The sequence below is a fragment of the Paramisgurnus dabryanus genome, chromosome 14, assembly GCF_030506205.2.
Source record: "Paramisgurnus dabryanus chromosome 14, PD_genome_1.1, whole genome shotgun sequence".
NCBI classification, from domain to species: domain Eukaryota; kingdom Metazoa; phylum Chordata; class Actinopteri; order Cypriniformes; family Cobitidae; genus Paramisgurnus; species Paramisgurnus dabryanus.
The window spans coordinates 24,501,363-24,518,419 of NC_133350.1; the positions used below are offsets into that span (position 1 = coordinate 24,501,363).

Consider the following 17,057-nt stretch of genomic DNA (forward strand, 5'->3'; position numbering starts at 1 on the left):
CATAATCATTTAATTGTGGGAAATTAATGATAATTTGTTAAATGGAGGACTGCTTGATCCTTTTGCAATTGGCATCATGAGTAATTTCCGGTGGCTATAATCAAACAATCACAATGATTTGAATGAATGTGCCATGTATCACTGCTCACAACATGAACATAAAACTTACAAATCAAAGCGCAAGCTCTGCTTTTCCTCAAAGAAGTAGTCCAGGATGTATTTCCGGACAAAGTCTGGATTTAGTGTGTTGTCGATCACCTCCGTTCTTCCAAACTAGAAAGTGGATAGGAATAAGGGTGGAAGAGATAGAGAGAGAAAGGAAAAAAAGATTTGGTACAAGGTAAAGAATGACTTCAAGAGTAATGGAGGACAAAAAATGTGAATTAGAAAAGTTTAGTGATGATCTCGAGATTTAAAGTACGAAATCGCAACTCCTTATGAATATCAAGTTTAATCCTCCCTGAATGTATCTCTTTGTGTTTTGCCTCATTTACACTGTAATTTTTTTTATATATATATATATATATATATATATATATATATATATATATATATATATATATATATATATATATATATATATATATATATATAATTTTTGCACTTTAGGGTATATTCAACAAGTAGGCTATCCAAGTAAGCTAAATTAAAAGTCTTTTTAAATTTTATTTTGTTATTTTCACTAGTAATGAGTTGTTGTAACTTATAAAATAAAGTTAAATTAGCTTTAGTTAGGTTTAGTTATTTAACTTACAGCACCTCAATAGTCAAGATAAAAGATCTAAGTTGATTATACTTAACAATGTGAGTGCAATTTTTTCTTACAGAGTTTACTAAGTCATTTCAACTTACCAATTTAAATGTTTAAACGTTTTTACATTACTTCAACTCCTCAAAATAAGTTGAGCAATTTCAACTTATTAACTTCAATTTCAAGTTACTGCAACCAGTGTTCAAAATGTATAATGTGCTGTAAAAATTAATTTTAAAAGTTTAATTACCTGTCAAGTTAAAGCTGCAGTCGGCAAGATTTTTTGATCATATTGACTGAAACCGACACTATGTTCCAATAGAACACACTGTCAGAAATAAAGGTACAATTTTTAAAGGGTTCAAGCTAGATGCAGAGCGTGCCACATTTCGACGAGCTCGATAGGAGGTTGCTCGGTGGTGTAGTGTGGGAGGGGCATAAAAAATTGTAAACATTCGAAATCATCCCAATCCTCCAGAGTTGCCGACTGCAGCTTTAATTCTGCCAACTTAATTGCTTAACTTAATATAAAATAACATAAATGCATATGTTGATATATCAAAGTCACAAAAAATTTACAGAGTAGAAAGATTACATTATTTATAAGCCAATTTTAATGTATTTAAACTTGTATTGTATTAAGCACCATATTTTTACAGTTTATCCTGCTATCTTGCAGAAACTCGTGTAAAGCTGGGGGGGAGGTCTGGCTCTTGTGGATAAAGGAGCGTTTCGGATGAACTGCGAGTCATTCCAGCAGTGATTACAGCAGTGGCCACAAGCTGAAGAGCTCTGAAGATTGGTGACAATTAGATCTGTTTAATTAGGGGGGGCTTGAGCCAAACGCCACACAATATCCTTCTAAAACACAGCTTACAGCACACAATCCATCATTAACCTCCTTATAAAAAGACAAAATAATTGGATAGGTCCCCTCCTATTCTTCTAAAGCTTTATGTGCTAACTGACATCACCTTCAACACTGAAGCACAGCATTACATGCTGGACATATTCAGTGTCAGGAAGAGATTACATAAATGAATACAGTATGATAGCATTCAATCACATTCATTTAAAATTTTAGAATGTTCATAAATTGTTCCAGATGGCGAAATGTTGCTGTTTTCAAATTTCAAGCACTGACATCACATTTACATTAATGCATTTGGCAAAGATGCTTTTATCCAAATATATCCTTATAGTGCATTCAGGTTAAAAATGTATTTATTAATATTTGTGCACTTGGAATCAAACCCATGCTATACCAACTGAGCTCCTGGTATTATTTGTGTGTAGACATTTGCTGCACACTGTTTTGTATCTGTAGCCCAGATAGCAGACGGACTCGGCCCGAATGTGGCCTCATGATGGCACTGCTGGCGTGCTGCCGGCAACGGCATGCAACATGTCAGCCAAGTATGGGCCAGGTGTGGCAATGATGGCACTGGATCCATGATGGCAGATAATATTTGGGCCAGTTGTGATTGGGAGGTATGTGGCCCAGATCAGTGTAGTGATTCTGGCCCAGATCAGTCTAGTGATTGTAAGCCACATTTAAAATACTGATTTATAATAAATAATTAGAAGAATTGAAGGATTTTCAGGCTATCTTAATCTTAATTTAACCTTTATTAAGTAAAATGTTAGTTTTGTATTAAAAGAAACTAATATATTTGGACAATGTGTTTGTCTACATTTCAATTACATAAACTTGCCTTCAGATCATGGGTCAAGATTATTTTGTTCAAATGACCCTGAACTTCCAAAAGTTTTTCTTTCTGAATTTAAAAGTTTCTATAACGTTGCTTTGAGAAGCACCATGGATCGTTTCTATTTAAACTTGCTTTTGCGCGATTTTCATTGTAGTTCATTGAGTTTATTCCTGCTGAAGATTTCTGACTTCAATGACTAAACTATCATTGTGTACAATCACATGTTAGATACTGCAGAAATAAACGTTACTGTGCTGAAGATTTCTGACTTCAATGACTAAGTAAAACTATCATTGTGTACAATCAAATGTTAGATACTGCAGAAATAAACAAAATGTATTGTTAACCTTCGCGTTACGTTAAGGATGCGCAGTTTATTTATGAAGTGCAACAAGAACCTACACGCGGATGACATCAAAGTACTGCGAGAGCGACTCAAAAGATCATGGACAGCATTCTGATTTCAAATCACTCTCGCGGTATTTTAACGTCATCCGTTTCTCCAGTTCCTACAACTCAGCATTACGTTGAACACTTTGTCAAAAATGATTGAGATGGCCAATCAAATCAAAAAAGGCGAGTGCCACTGGCCAATCACATAACAGAAGACGAGCTTTCCTGTTAACGGAAGCCGAGCGGCGGCCAATCAAATTAACCAATAGGCGGGGTTACCGTCGGAGTAGCAGTTACACCGCGTCAATCAATCATAACGGACACACAGATTTCAAAGGCAGCAGGATGAAAGATAGTAAGTACCTGAACTTAAATATTTAAACTTTTACAATCATAAAAATGTTTTTGTTTAAATGTCTTACAAACGTATAAAGGGATGCAAACGTTTACGTGATTCGTGTGTAACGTAATGTGTGACAATTAACGTTATATTATTGATATTAAATTAGCTGTTTTCTATCAGGTTAAGAATAACTGTGATCATATTATAATGAAGTAATCGAATTTGGTTATCTGGTCTTCCTGATGTTAGAACATTTATATAAAAAACATATTTAAAAATGTATTTCTGTAACGTTTAATTTCCTTTTTTGATGAAAGTGTGTCTGTGTTCATCAAGACATGAAGACTCTGGAGTGGGACAAAAGAAGGATGATGGGGTGTATATTCAAATAGACACATTAAGGTAAATTAAATATTGAGGCTCATGTTTGCATCTTTGTGTTTATTATCAAAAGATTGCTCAATATGGCTAAATAGTCACATTGTGATTTCAGTGAAAGCAGATAAATACAGAGGGCTGGACAGTGGTTTCATTCATTAGGTGAGTAAGAACTGACCATAGCCTAACATTACTTTAGTTACCCGAATTGCATTGTTGAAAACAAAGGAAAATGGTAAAAATACAAATATTTTGAATATATAGAATACTGTGAAATTATTTTCTGTTAATCATCTGCTGTGTTTGCTTCATGGTAAAGAGGTGGGACAAGGATGCTGACAGGACAGGAGGAGGTGACATTCAGGTTAGTGACAGTACATCGGGGCCACCATTTAATTTAATGTTAATTTAATTGCTTCCAAAATCAATACTTGACAAATCTTTAGAATTATTTCTGCAAAGCTGAATTTCTCATAGGTGGATAAAGTATGACAGCAATTGTGAAGACCTTAGAGGTGCAGTATATGGTTCTTCTCTCTTTCATTTATATTGATTTGACTAAATTTTCTTGTTAACTAATAATGGGGATATTCCTAATATAATATATTTTAAATACATGCTTAGAACATATCTCATTTGCTCATTTGCTTTGTATCTAAATGAAAAGTACCTCTTTAAGGTCTAAGCTATGTTTCATTTTATTTAGACATTCAACGCAGCCATTTTCATCCAAAGCAACTTGAGGAAGAAAACAGAAGCAGTTCATCCTAAAAGGTTTATCTTCTAATTGTTTATCTAACTGTTTGTTTTAAAGTATATCATTATGCTTTTAATTACTTTATTATATGGCTTTTGCTTCATAACAATTATTGATTTGCATCTGTTTTCTTTTATATAACAGTGGGCTGCTGTAATGTTTACATCTATGGAAAGAGGAGCTGAGAAGAAAAGATAGGCTGGAAAGCAGTACTTCTTGTTGAGGACAATCCTGAATAGGAACACTTTCTCATACACATAGATTATTATTAGTGTTTGATTGTTTGTTTCATTTTTATGAATTGTATTGTTTTAATTTTTCGTTTTATTTGAAATTACCTAAGTCAGATTCATGCTAATACTTTAACTGGACCTTGTATCTTTGCTGGCTGGCTGGCTGTAGAGTTGGTTTCACATACACATGAAGTTTCTAATTAACTAACTTTTAAGTTCAGTTTGGTTTAAACTTGTATTTACCCATGGTAATTCATTTAAATTTCTATTTAGCTTATATATTAATTTCAATGAACTTCTGTATTTGTGTATAGCTGGCAATTTGGGCAAGCTACGTTTAACACACAAATGTAACTGTCACAAAGGTTTTTTTTATTATCAGTTTGTTCTAAACTTTTGTTTGTTTACTAAGGATGAAATTGCTTTGTAATTTAAGTTGTTGGTAGATTCATGCCAATAATGTATTTGAACAAACTAGTATTTTTGTTTATTGCTGGCAGTTTATACTAGAAGAGTTTTAACACATACAATGTTGTAGTGTTATTGACTTGTGTGCTATTGATTAATAAAAAGGCAAACAATTTGAAAGTAATTTTTCGTGTGATTTATTTATTAATATAATTTGGGCAAGATTAGGCTGAGTTATGGCTCAGTTTTGGAAGTTCTGGTTAAATGCTGGTTTTAATATGGTTGACTTATGGCTGAGAACTGGTACCGATGTTATAACCTGTTCTGGCCCAGGTTTGGGCCAATTATGGGCTATTTTCTGTGAGAGAAATGGGCCAGTTGTGGCCCATGTGTGGCCTTTGTCCGTAATTCAGAACTGGGCCACTGTAGGGCCGTCATTCTTCGTTGTATGTGGGCCGAGGAAAAACTGGTTGTGTGGGCCGGAGCTGGGCCGGAACAAAATTGCTATCTGGGAGTCTACTTGTCTTCTGTGTGTAACACTTTTTCCACATTTCTCACCTGAAAAAAAATCACCCAGCTAAAAGAAACGAAAGCTCGAGTTTTTTTTAAATAAATTTATTTGAGACTTCCTTTTAAACAACCTAATGCCCCGTTCACACTAGAAGTGAAAGGCAGTAATCAAGCAACTTAACCCGATTCATTTTCAGCATCAAAAGCAACAGCTACCACTGGCGACCGAACAGAGTGAGCAAGTGTGCAAGTATGCAAATAAATAGCGACTTTCAGAAGAATCTTTGGAAACAAGGAGAAGAAACTGATCCTAGCCTTGGTTTATTTAAGCGAAAATATTAATTTAAGCACCATGTCTTTAGTATGTTAGCAATGCGTACTGTATGTTTGCATACATTTATATTAGACTGAATGATTTTGTGGACCCTGACAAACCGCTATGTGCATTAGAGCTGTAATCGGGCCTTAAAAGTTAGGCCCGAAATGTCCGGAGCCCGACAGAATGCAGCCCGAACCCGAACGTACATTTAGATTGACAGCTTTTTAAAAGCCCGAACCCGTTTACAGCCCGACATTATTTAAATGTGCGCACACACACAGCTTTTGTCAAGAATGAGAAATTTACACAGGTTTTAACATTATTTATTCATGACTAATAATCTACACGCCACTTGGAAGTTGAAACAAAGAAATAAGTAATCTGTAACATTGTAACATCTCATTCTAAATAGGCTTATGCAATACACTATAAATATGCCAATTAAATTATTATTTCTTAACGAATTAAATTAAGATAATACATTCTGAATTAAGATGGGTATTTGGCAATAACGAAATTAAGAGGCAGGCTCCGCGGGATTTGCGTCGGCACTTCTCTCCATTACTGCCAACATTAGTCTATCCTCTGTCTAAATTATGTAAGACTCGATTCATATTTAGTTATACATTGAAAAACCTACTCACCAAGATTAGGCTACATGTTTTTGATGAGGAAAATCATTAAATCCATTGTAAATGAATTCAGCGCGATCCTGCGCTACTGATTTGAACTTGACCGCTCATTTACCTCACAAAGCCGGAGCGGAAGCCCGAGCCCGCCCCGAGCCCGTGTAAAATGTAAGAAATGAAGCCCGAACCCGCCCGAGCCCGTCGGGTCCCGACGGGTCCCGTCGGGTTCGGGCAAAGATCTTCAGCTCTAATGTGCATTGCAATCAAAAAATCATGCTTTGTTTCTTATTCCTTTTTCCTTTGAATCCATTGAAATGTAGTCTTTCCATCCAAAATATTTGTATTTAGCGACCAGAAAACCGACTCGCTTTCAGTAACGATGTAAATGGTACTAGGCAACCAGTAGTTTGAACACCTACTAGCCACCTAACCACCAGCCCCTGGCGAAAAAGTCACTGGTAATGTGAACGCAGCATTATGCAGAAATTAGTTAACAACCTTAATTGCAATATTCAAGAAGAACTAGACAAGCATTTAATGAATAAAACTTAATTAAAATCAAGCAGTGTGTTGCAGTGTTTGTGAAAATAACCTCTTCAAACTGCGCTCTTAGTTTCAAATCAACAACCTGAAAGCTAAAGACTTAATTATAAGTTATTATTAGTAAATGTGTGCTACTGCTTTATTCACTCCTAGTCTACTTCAGACCGCAGGCAGGACTCGTTGTAGGCTAGATATTAACAATGTATGTTTTATTTTACTTTTGTTTTGTACAGGATTACCTGAAACATCAAAACGGACAGATACCAAATGCCTCTAGTAGACATTTTACACTGAAAGACCTAATGTTGTTTGTACTTAAAGTGCACCTATTTCATTGATAAAAAAAACTTTATTTTGTGTATTTGGTATAATAAAATGTGTTTGCGTGGTTTATGGTTAAAAAAAACATAATTTTCCACATACCATTTCTCTTTTTTATATCTTCCTGAAACACACTGATTCATGTACAAAATGCATTGATCTGAAAAGCGCTGTGTCCCTGATTGGCAAGCTAATCTGTATGTCCTTACCATGTTTGAAATATTCACTCACAATGCAATGCTAACAGGAGTTAACTTACAGGCTGTGAGTCTGAAGCGGGAGGAATTATGATAATATCGGTCTTTACTACATCACCAATCCCAGGAAGTAAACTGTTGCCTAATCCATGTGTTTGTTTGTAGTCCAACAAAAGAGATTTACATTGGAGATGATAATTGCGTCATCGTTTACTTTGGGGTTTGTACCTTTTGCATATCGTTAACATGTACTAACACACCCTTACACACCAAAGGATATGTAAAATCCTGAATCGGATAATTGGTGCTCTTTAAAAAGTAATTATGATTAAACATTAATTAAAAATGTTATTTTAGATCCTTAACTTAAAGGTATAGCGGAAGATTTTCGTTTTCCGGGTGGATCACCACTGTTATTGGTCATCCCAGATGTCAATCATTCTGATTATATGTTGACGTTTAACCGTCGCACGTGCTCGGCTCTACGTTCGCTTGCTGCACATGCGCACTTTCACGTGTATGTGTGTTGTGCTACGGTTTCAACCATTCATTGAAGGTCGCGTTCTCACTGTGTTTTTTTCAAAATGTCTGAGGGTCGCAAGAGAAAAAGTGTCTACGAATTGTATGACAAGAAGAGAAAGGACTATAAATAAAGAAACAAGAACAGATGTTTATAATGGGAGACTATTTCACACGCTGGCGTGAGCTAAAAGGACAGGTTGGGCTTCCCACGCGAAGTTTCTACTGGAAAGGTAAATTTTGTCATGCTATTTGGAGAAATCCATTTAAAATCACTGCTAGTAAAAGTTGATGTAAGCTATGATTTGCGATGCTAGCCCTGGCACAAGTCACGAACCGCACAGACACGGTAAACATACCGACAGAAACTTGTAAACAGAGCGAAGAGAAGAACTGAGCTCCTGCACGCTCTCTCTCTGTCTCGTGCACGCGTTTAACAGGCGTTCCCTCTCGGGAGCATTTTTTTTTTAAATATCGAGGGGCGGTTCTTTTAAATAATTCGGGAAAATCTTCCGCTATACCTTTAACAATCAGTTCATTTAATTTATTAAGGTACAAAAACCCTAAACTAAAAAATGTATTTGCAATTAACTTTAAATTATTAGTACACGTCACAATGAATACCCATAAGCCTTTGCGCCTTCAAAGAATAACAACTGATTGGCTATATAAACAATTTCTTTGAGTTTTACACTCTTTGTTGTATTATTAAAGCTGTTTTGTTGTAATTTTTGTGTTTTTTGTGTCATAGTTCAGGTGATCAGTATACATGGACCCTGTTTAGCTCATTGTATTTTTCTCCAATAAAATGAAGATCTGACGGCGCATTCACACGGGGCGTAAGCGTTAACGCTTAACGGAAGGCTTGTCTGAAGCGTGGCAAACAGCCAATCACAGTGGCCGTTACACATGCTCTGTTCTTCCATAAACTTAATTGGCTGGCTCTGCCTAGGTTATTTGCATAAGGCGATCTGATTGGCTGACACACGCATTGCCGCTTGAAAAGTTGAGAAATGTTCAACTTCTGCCGCGAGCAATGGCACTGACGCGGCGCCGACGAATCCACAATTCAGTTCGGCAACGCATGACATCCCCCATTAAAAGTGAATGGGAAGCGTTAACGTGTAAATACGCCGTGAGTGAACAGTGGTATGTGTTTCCGTGGAGAATTAAGTTCATTCATTGATTGACACGAAGTCAGTCATGAATTTCTTTTATATTATCTTGTTATTCAGTGTGAATGACAATTTTGTGAACACCAAGTGCACTGTATAAACTTCAAGTTTGGTGAACTTAACTATTTAAGTTCAGTCTACAGTACATGGCCACCAAGTTTATTGAACTTAAAAAGACAAATTTTCTGAAGATCCATTACTCAAATGAATTGAGGGAACGAGTTTATTCAATTAAAAATAAGTTCAGCAAACTTAGTAGGGTTTTGAATGCATTGAAAGAAACACTCACCTAAAGGATTATTAGGAACACCATACTAATACTGTGTTTGACCCCCTTTCGCCTTCAGAACTGCCTTTATTCTACGTGGCATTGATTCAACAAGGTGCTGAAAGCATTCTTTAGAAATGTTGGCCCATATTGATAGGATAGCATCTTGCAGTTGATGGAGATTTGTGGGATGCACATCCAGGGCAGGAAGCTCCCGTTCCACCACATCCCAAAGATGCTCTATTGGGTTGAGATCTGGTGACTGTGGGGGCCATTTTAATACAGTGAACTTATTGTCATGTTCAAGAAACCAATTTGAAATGATTCAAGCTTTGTGACATTAAGTGCGATAAGTGCATTATCCTGCTGGATAATAAGAAGATGGGTACATGGTGGTCATAAAGGAATGGAAACAATGCTCAGGTAGGCCGTGGCATTTAAAAAATGTCCAATTGGGACTAGGGGGCCTAAAGTGTTCCAAGAAAACATCCCCCACACCATTACTCCACCACCACCAGCCTGCACAGTGTAACAAGGCATGATGGATCCATGTTCTCATTCTATTTACGCCAAATTCTGACTCTACCATCTGAATGTCTCAACAGAAATCGAGACTCATCATACCAGGCAACATTTTTCCAGTCTTCAACTGTCCAATTTTGGTGAGCTTGTGCAAATTGTAGCCTCGTTTTCCTATTTGTAGTGGAGATGAGTGGTACCGGTTGGGTCTTCTGCTGTTGTAGCCCATCCGCCTCAAGGTTGTGCGTGTTGTGGCTTCACAAATGCCATCTGGCACCAACAACCATTCCATGCTCAAAATTGCTTAAATCACCTTTCTTCCCAATTCTGACATTCAGTTTGGAGTTCAGGAGTTTGTCTTGACCAGGACCACACTCCTAAATGCATTGAAGCAACTGCCATGTGATTGGTTGATTAGATAATTGCATTAATGAGATATTGAACAGGTGTTCCTAATAATCCTTTAGGTGAGTGTAGCTGTACGTTATCTTAGTACAGTATGAATGCTTTGCGCATGCTTTTAGTTTCACAATACTTGCAAAATATCTTACAAACCCTATGGCCTTCAAAATATAATATTTTCTAATAATTTAACTGGACTTGAAGTTGCATTAAATTATATTAAAAAAAATTCAGCATGTTCATCTGTTTCAGAAAGATATGAAACCCCTGACCCACAACTTTCTCTGGTAAACAACACAAGCCCAGATTATTCAATTGACCTGCCTGTGACAGCGCACACACACATCTGCCAATGAAAGGCAATGACCCGTCTTGGTCAGTGCTCTCGTATCTTCAGCCTGCACACATAAGCCAACGTGAACTCACAGTTTTTCAGAACCATAGCAAAATCTCGCTTTTTTTATTAGTAATTTATTAGATATCTGTAGTTGTTGTTTCATTAAAAAGTATTGTTATTGTACACTGACTACAACAACTACTGTATCTTTGACAAATCACATCGCCATTGAGCAATCCAAACATTTCTTCCAATTTGCTTCTAACATTTGTCATCCTGAGATGAGGTTTCTGTCAGAAAGTGTCTCTTTCTCAGCGATTGCATGGGTAGTGGGTAGGATTTCATGAAAGTGTTGAAGTCTGTGCAATAAAAAGCCACGAAACCTTTACACAAAATGGAGAATAATCTGTGGTGCCCTTCTTTAGATCGGAAGAATGAATTCATTCTAACACAACTACGGAAAATGCTTTCCCACATATGTGATCTGGATAATAACTATATATTACAAACAACAACCATAATTCACAAACAACAACTTTTCATTCAGTTAACCCGTTTAATCCCACCGGTCACATTTGTGACCGTGTTTTTTTTCTTCTTTCTGAAAGCTCTAAAAGTGTTGATGTTGGCTCTGGGCAAGAAATTAAACTTTTAAATGAAAAAATAGATTGTCTTGATTAAAATGTATCAATGTCATGTGACTAGGGTGAAAGGTCACATGACCAGATCAGTTTACTTCCTGCTTGCACATCTAGAAGAAGATATCTACCTCAGACTACTACAAAAAGAAGTAAAACATCTTAATTAACAAATAGAACTATCAATTTTGTAGGTGGGGTCACTTACAGATATATTTTGAGAATTTTTTTAACGGTCACAATTGTGACCGGTAGTATAACACACTTTTTCTAATGTAAATATGTCTAATTGAATTTCAATGTAGTCCGGCTATGATGTTTCCCACCGGTCACTTTTGTGACCGAGTATAAAACCTAATATTTCACTAACTTAACCAACATAAAATCAAAGAAGGCATAAAGTTTGTGTGTTAGGGAGGTCTAAGGAGTAAATTGCATGTATTCAAATTCCAAGAAAAAATTTGGGATTAAACGGGTTAATTTGACTTTAATAGCATGTCTCTTCTGTTCACATTGAATCCAAGCAGACTGAATATAAAAATAGACGGCTGAGAAGTGAAGCATGCCAGATTGTATTGCTGTGGCGAGCTGTCATCGCCTACACACAAATCTACAAATATTGTTCAGGTGTATGACTGCGCCCCAGGCTTTCAGTCTTATATGAAACAATAAGAGGGCAAAAACATCTGCCGCTAGATAAGACACTTTTATTTACCTTTAATAGAAGATAAGGCCTTTGTGTTTTATTTTATTTGTTGTGACATTTTTCCATCTATGAAAAATTCAGGTCACCTAAAAGTAATAGATTTTGTCATTTACTCGCCCTCATGTCGTTCCAAATCTGAATGTCAGAAAAGGAGACGTTTTGAACAATGTTAATGAAAATCCCTTCAGGGAAGTCGTGCCACTAGGCAGCCATGTTTGCAGTCATGCAAGACTAAAGTCCTACTGTATCTACTTGAATAGGGAAAGACACAATTAAACAACATATTTCTGAGCAACAATTAACCCTGACATCAACTGTACCACAACAATTGCTCAAATTGCACTTAAAACACCTTTTTAAGATGGTTTCAGCTTCAGTGCATGCATTAGTATAAAGCCGTTCCACCAGAGAATCATCAGTGTTTATTGATTTATGATTGGTTCTTTTAACTGGAAAGCGGGACTTCCGCTGCTAGAGCGGCCATATTGAGTGTTGTTTGTCCCTCTATTCATAGGAATAGGAGCATTCAATCTTGTTACATTTTGTTATTTGACTACATTGGTTAATGCTGCTGTTGACAATAATGGCGGCATTGAAGGTGGTTTGTGTACATTTTTGCGACATCTAGCGGTGAGATTGTGAATTGCAAAAAAACAGGACAAACATGTCGTCGTCTGAGACAACGTACAGTATGGACGAAACGCGCTCTGTAGAGCAATTTGTCCATTTAGGGCTAGTGTAGAAACATGACAGTGACTTCCATATGGGAACCCGCGGTGTATGTAGATAAAAACGGCTCATTCTAAGGTAATAAAAACAATACAGTTCAATATGTGAGGTCTTTATACACTATTGATAATGTAGTTGTGTATATTATATTGCATTTCTGTCAAGAGATCCTTCTATAAGTTACACAATACACCTTTAAGGCTAGGAAGCTCAGAAAGGAGGAAAGGTTACAGTAAAATACTGTAACTATATCTGTTATACAATTATTTATGTGTTAGTCTTCTATATTTATGTTATAGTCTAAATCTATATGTGACTGTGGACCAAAAATCCAGTCTAACAGCTTTTATTTGTATCAATAGCTAACAATACATCGTATTTTATGCCAAAAATAGGATATTAAGTAAAGATCATGTTTCATATAAATGTACAGTAAATATATCAAAAACATATCATTAGTAATATGTGTTATAAGGACTTTTTTTGGACAACTTTAAAGGTAAGTTTCTTAATATTTAGATTTTATTGCACCCTCAGATTCCAGATTTTCAATAGTTGTATCATGGCCAAACATTGTCCTATCCTAATAAACCATAAATCAATTGAAAGCTAAGGCTGCCCACACACATAAGGATTTTAACCCTAATTTGCACCCTCATCGATTGAAACGGGCGTGACCCGATTAGTGTTTTAATGCAGCCGATTTATTTTTGTCCAAAAAACAGCTTATTTTGCTGCTTAGAGCTTCCCCAAATCATAAATATCATGCAAGTTTAATATTTACAACTCTTGTGGTAGATTTCAGAAAACGTCAGATTTCAGTTGATGTATAAATCTCAATTTTAAAAATTGTCAAGTTTGTCCTATTCCCCTTGGTAACTTTCAATAGCAGGGGACAATTTTTGGGCACTGCATATATGATTGCATCTCCTGCATATCGAAACTATTTGGTCATTTATGAGCGCGATGCTAGTGGTCTAATGGGATTCAATGAATTATGCTGAAGGCTGGGGTATACCTTTTTTCCGCATCCTCGTCCAGCTCGCGCGCGCACATGCCCTACTGATGGTGAAAATGATGTCATGCGGACGGCACGCATACGAGACGTCCCTAGTATACCTTTGCTTTACCTATGCTAAAAGTGTTACCGCCAAACACGGATATCAGCTAAATGGATTCCAAAAGGTAATAATCAAATGTTGGGGAAAAAAGCTGGAAAATGAGCATATTTTCAAAATAAGTGGAGTGTCCCTTTAAGATTTAGAAAAATATTTTAATATGTTCAAACTTACAGTAATACGTTCCCCACACAAAGTTATTGAATGGCTTCAGAATACTACACGTTTTTCTAACTAAAGTAGTTGCTTATTCACTCATAAAATGCTGGGTTATGTTCAACCCATTGTTGGGTCAAAAAGGGACAAACCCACCCCGCTAGGTTGTAAATTAATCTATTATGGGTTGTTTTAACCCATTTAGGGGTCCAATATAAACATACAGTTGAGTTTATGCTGTATTTGTTTAATTTATGTGCCAAATGTCAGATGATATTCAAATATATACAGTTTTATGTATAAAAAGTGTTCCTGTAGCTCAGTTGCACTGTAAGTCACTTCTGATAAAAGCGTCTGCCAAATGCATAAAAGTAAATCATCTCTCTGTATATATCCAGATGTTTAAGAGGTTAAAATATCAATAAGGATTTGATCTCATCACTAAAAGCAAGTCAAAGATTTTCCTGGAAAAACACACAACATGATAATCCTCTTTTAAATTAATAGTTCAAATGAAAACTGACTCATCGTCATAAGGACACCGCTGGAGAAACAACACTCGCCCGGTACGACGGCTTGAGTCAGATCACAGAGCTGTTGTACAGACACTGAGTTTGGTGTTGCTTGTTAGTGATAAGATACTAGAAGTGTTTTGATGGTGTAGAACAGACAGCGGTTTGACGCATGTGGCTGCATGGAGGGTTAACACGCATGATTGGACAACAGCGCCAGAGATAAACCAAAAGTGTGTGTGTGCGTATGTGTGTTTATAAACTCACCTCTCTCCACTGCTTGGTCTCCACTCCTTGAGTATACAAAACACACACTGTGAAAAAGGGGAAATAAATAAAAAATAATTAAAGACTTAATGTCTAAGTACATAGAAAGAATTATAAAATTACAAGCTAATTTATCTTTATAGTCATTTCTGTTATGTTATATACTGTATTGTGCATAAGGTACACAGTATGATGCCCTTTGTCTAAATATAGTGGGTAACAAAGTTAAAGGGATAGTTCGGCCAAAAATGATATTTATGAGATTTACTCACCCCCAAGCTGTCCGAGTTGCATATGTATATCATTTTTCAGACAAACACATTTTCAGGTATTTTAGAAAATGTTTTAGATCTTTCAGTTGATTAAATGTAATGTTACGGGGTCCACGACCTTAAAGTCAAAAAATGTGCGTCCATCCTTCACAAATTAAATCCAAACGGCTCCAGGATGATAATCAAAGGTCTTCTGAGGGTAATCCACGCGGTGTTGTTGTAGAAATATCCATATTTAAAACTTTATTAACGAAAATAACTACCTTCCGGTAGCGCCGCCATCTTAAGACTCCTCTGTATTCAGGAGAGAGTATGAGCGTAGTGTACGCACTTTTCTTAGTGACGTATGACAAATTCGGAGGGCGGGGGCACAGAGCAGCAGCAGAGTAGCCTCCTCCGTAGGCTGCGTAAGCTCTCATCCTGAATGCGGACGCGACTAAGATGGCGGCGCTACCGGAAGGTATTTATTTTCGTTAATAAAGTTTTAAATATGGATATTTCTACAACAACACCGCGCGGATTACCCTCAGAAGACCTTTGTTTATCATCCTGGAGCCGTTTGGATTTATTTTGTGAAGGATGGACGCACTTTTTTTGGACTTGAAGGTCGTGGACCGCGTAACATTACATTTAATCAACTGAAAGATCTAAAACATTTTCTAAAATACCCGAAAATGTGTTTGTCTGAAAAACGATGGACATATGCAACTCGGACAGCTTGAGGGTGAGTAAATCATGGGTTTAATATCATTTTTGGCCGAACTATCACTTTAAACATAAAAAATATAAGTTCATTTCATTTTAACACAAAATCACAAATAGAGAACAAGGGTTTTATTTAATTGATTTTTCATTATCTTTCACTAGCAGAAGAGATTTAAAGAGGCACACGTGTGACCCTGCCTGTGAACACCCGGCTTAAGTCATTTTTTGTGATTTGCTGTTTTCTGCATATCTTTAATCAAAGATTGATATTAATGCGAAATCATTGATTGAAATCAAACTTTGATGTTGCTAATCTCATCATTAGATTAGATTTCAAAGACAGGGTCACGCATTTTTATCTCCCTTTCTAATCTTTTACTTAATTTCTCTCTTTTTTTAGCTTAGTCTGTTTCACGTCTTTTCAAAGTGTCTTTCTGGATCTTGATGCTATTGCACGTTTGAGTTCAAGTTCTTTGGAAACAGCGGTAAGCCGCAGATGAGAATTAATCAGATTCACGCTGATGTTTGATGAGAGACGTGAGATCACAGAGAGAAAGAGTTGGGGTCTAATTAATGCACAAAGACTGTAAAATGAAAGGACTCAAAGCTTAGTTTCAGTCTTCGTCGGCTATACTCACGTGGATCAGATTTGGAGAACGTGTCTCTGTCTAACAGATTCCTGGGGAGGAAGAGAAAAATTGGATCAGTATAATTTCGACAGCACGATTAAAGCTATCAGTGACACAAGCTTTATACTGTAGGAGAATCCTTTCGGCAAATTCGTTAAAGTGACTTACTGGAATTCCACTCAAGCGGCAGACTATCAGGATAAACTAGTGTTTACTGATTTATTTCCAAACAAGCAATACTGTAGCTGTCATTTCATCGTATAGGTTAACTATATACCAATATAATCCGGCTGTGAAAAATTCCTTGTTGCACTTATATTTTTAAGTTTATTTATTTTAAGTATATTTAACAACACCTCTTAACATGCATTAAGATTACAGATGTGGTGGACTGCACAGTGAAGAATTCAAAGACCATAAAATCCAAATACAAACGATTAAAGCAAATGCATTTCACTGTCAGCATTAGATCCCCAAAAAGACATCAATATACTATGTGTAAACAGGGCAATATTGTACGGTAAATTGCTTTGCTACTGTACAGCAAGTGATTCATTTTTTTCAGGTACTGTACAGTAGGGCAACTCTGGCCATACCAGTGTTTCCCATAC

At 36.4% G+C, this 17,057-nt stretch overlaps 1 protein-coding gene and 1 long non-coding RNA gene across 2 annotated transcripts in view; one reads left to right on the forward strand and one right to left on the reverse strand.

Moving 5' to 3' along the window:
- Window positions 1–17,057, reverse strand: part of cpne5b (copine Vb) — a 179,295-nt gene that overhangs the window by 123,921 nt on the left and 38,317 nt on the right. The window contains exons 2-4 of the mRNA XM_065241715.1: window positions 16,456–16,496; window positions 14,841–14,887; window positions 170–273 (exon numbers count right to left, since the gene is read on the reverse strand). Coding sequence (XP_065097787.1) covers window positions 170–273; window positions 14,841–14,887; window positions 16,456–16,496 — 192 coding nt within the window. The remainder of the gene's footprint in view (window positions 1–169; window positions 274–14,840; window positions 14,888–16,455; window positions 16,497–17,057) is intronic.
- LOC135719445 (uncharacterized) lies at window positions 3,891–4,667 on the forward strand. The gene is made up of 3 exons (XR_010521097.2): window positions 3,891–3,941; window positions 4,284–4,351; window positions 4,479–4,667. It is a non-coding gene; the product is annotated as an uncharacterized lncRNA (long non-coding RNA).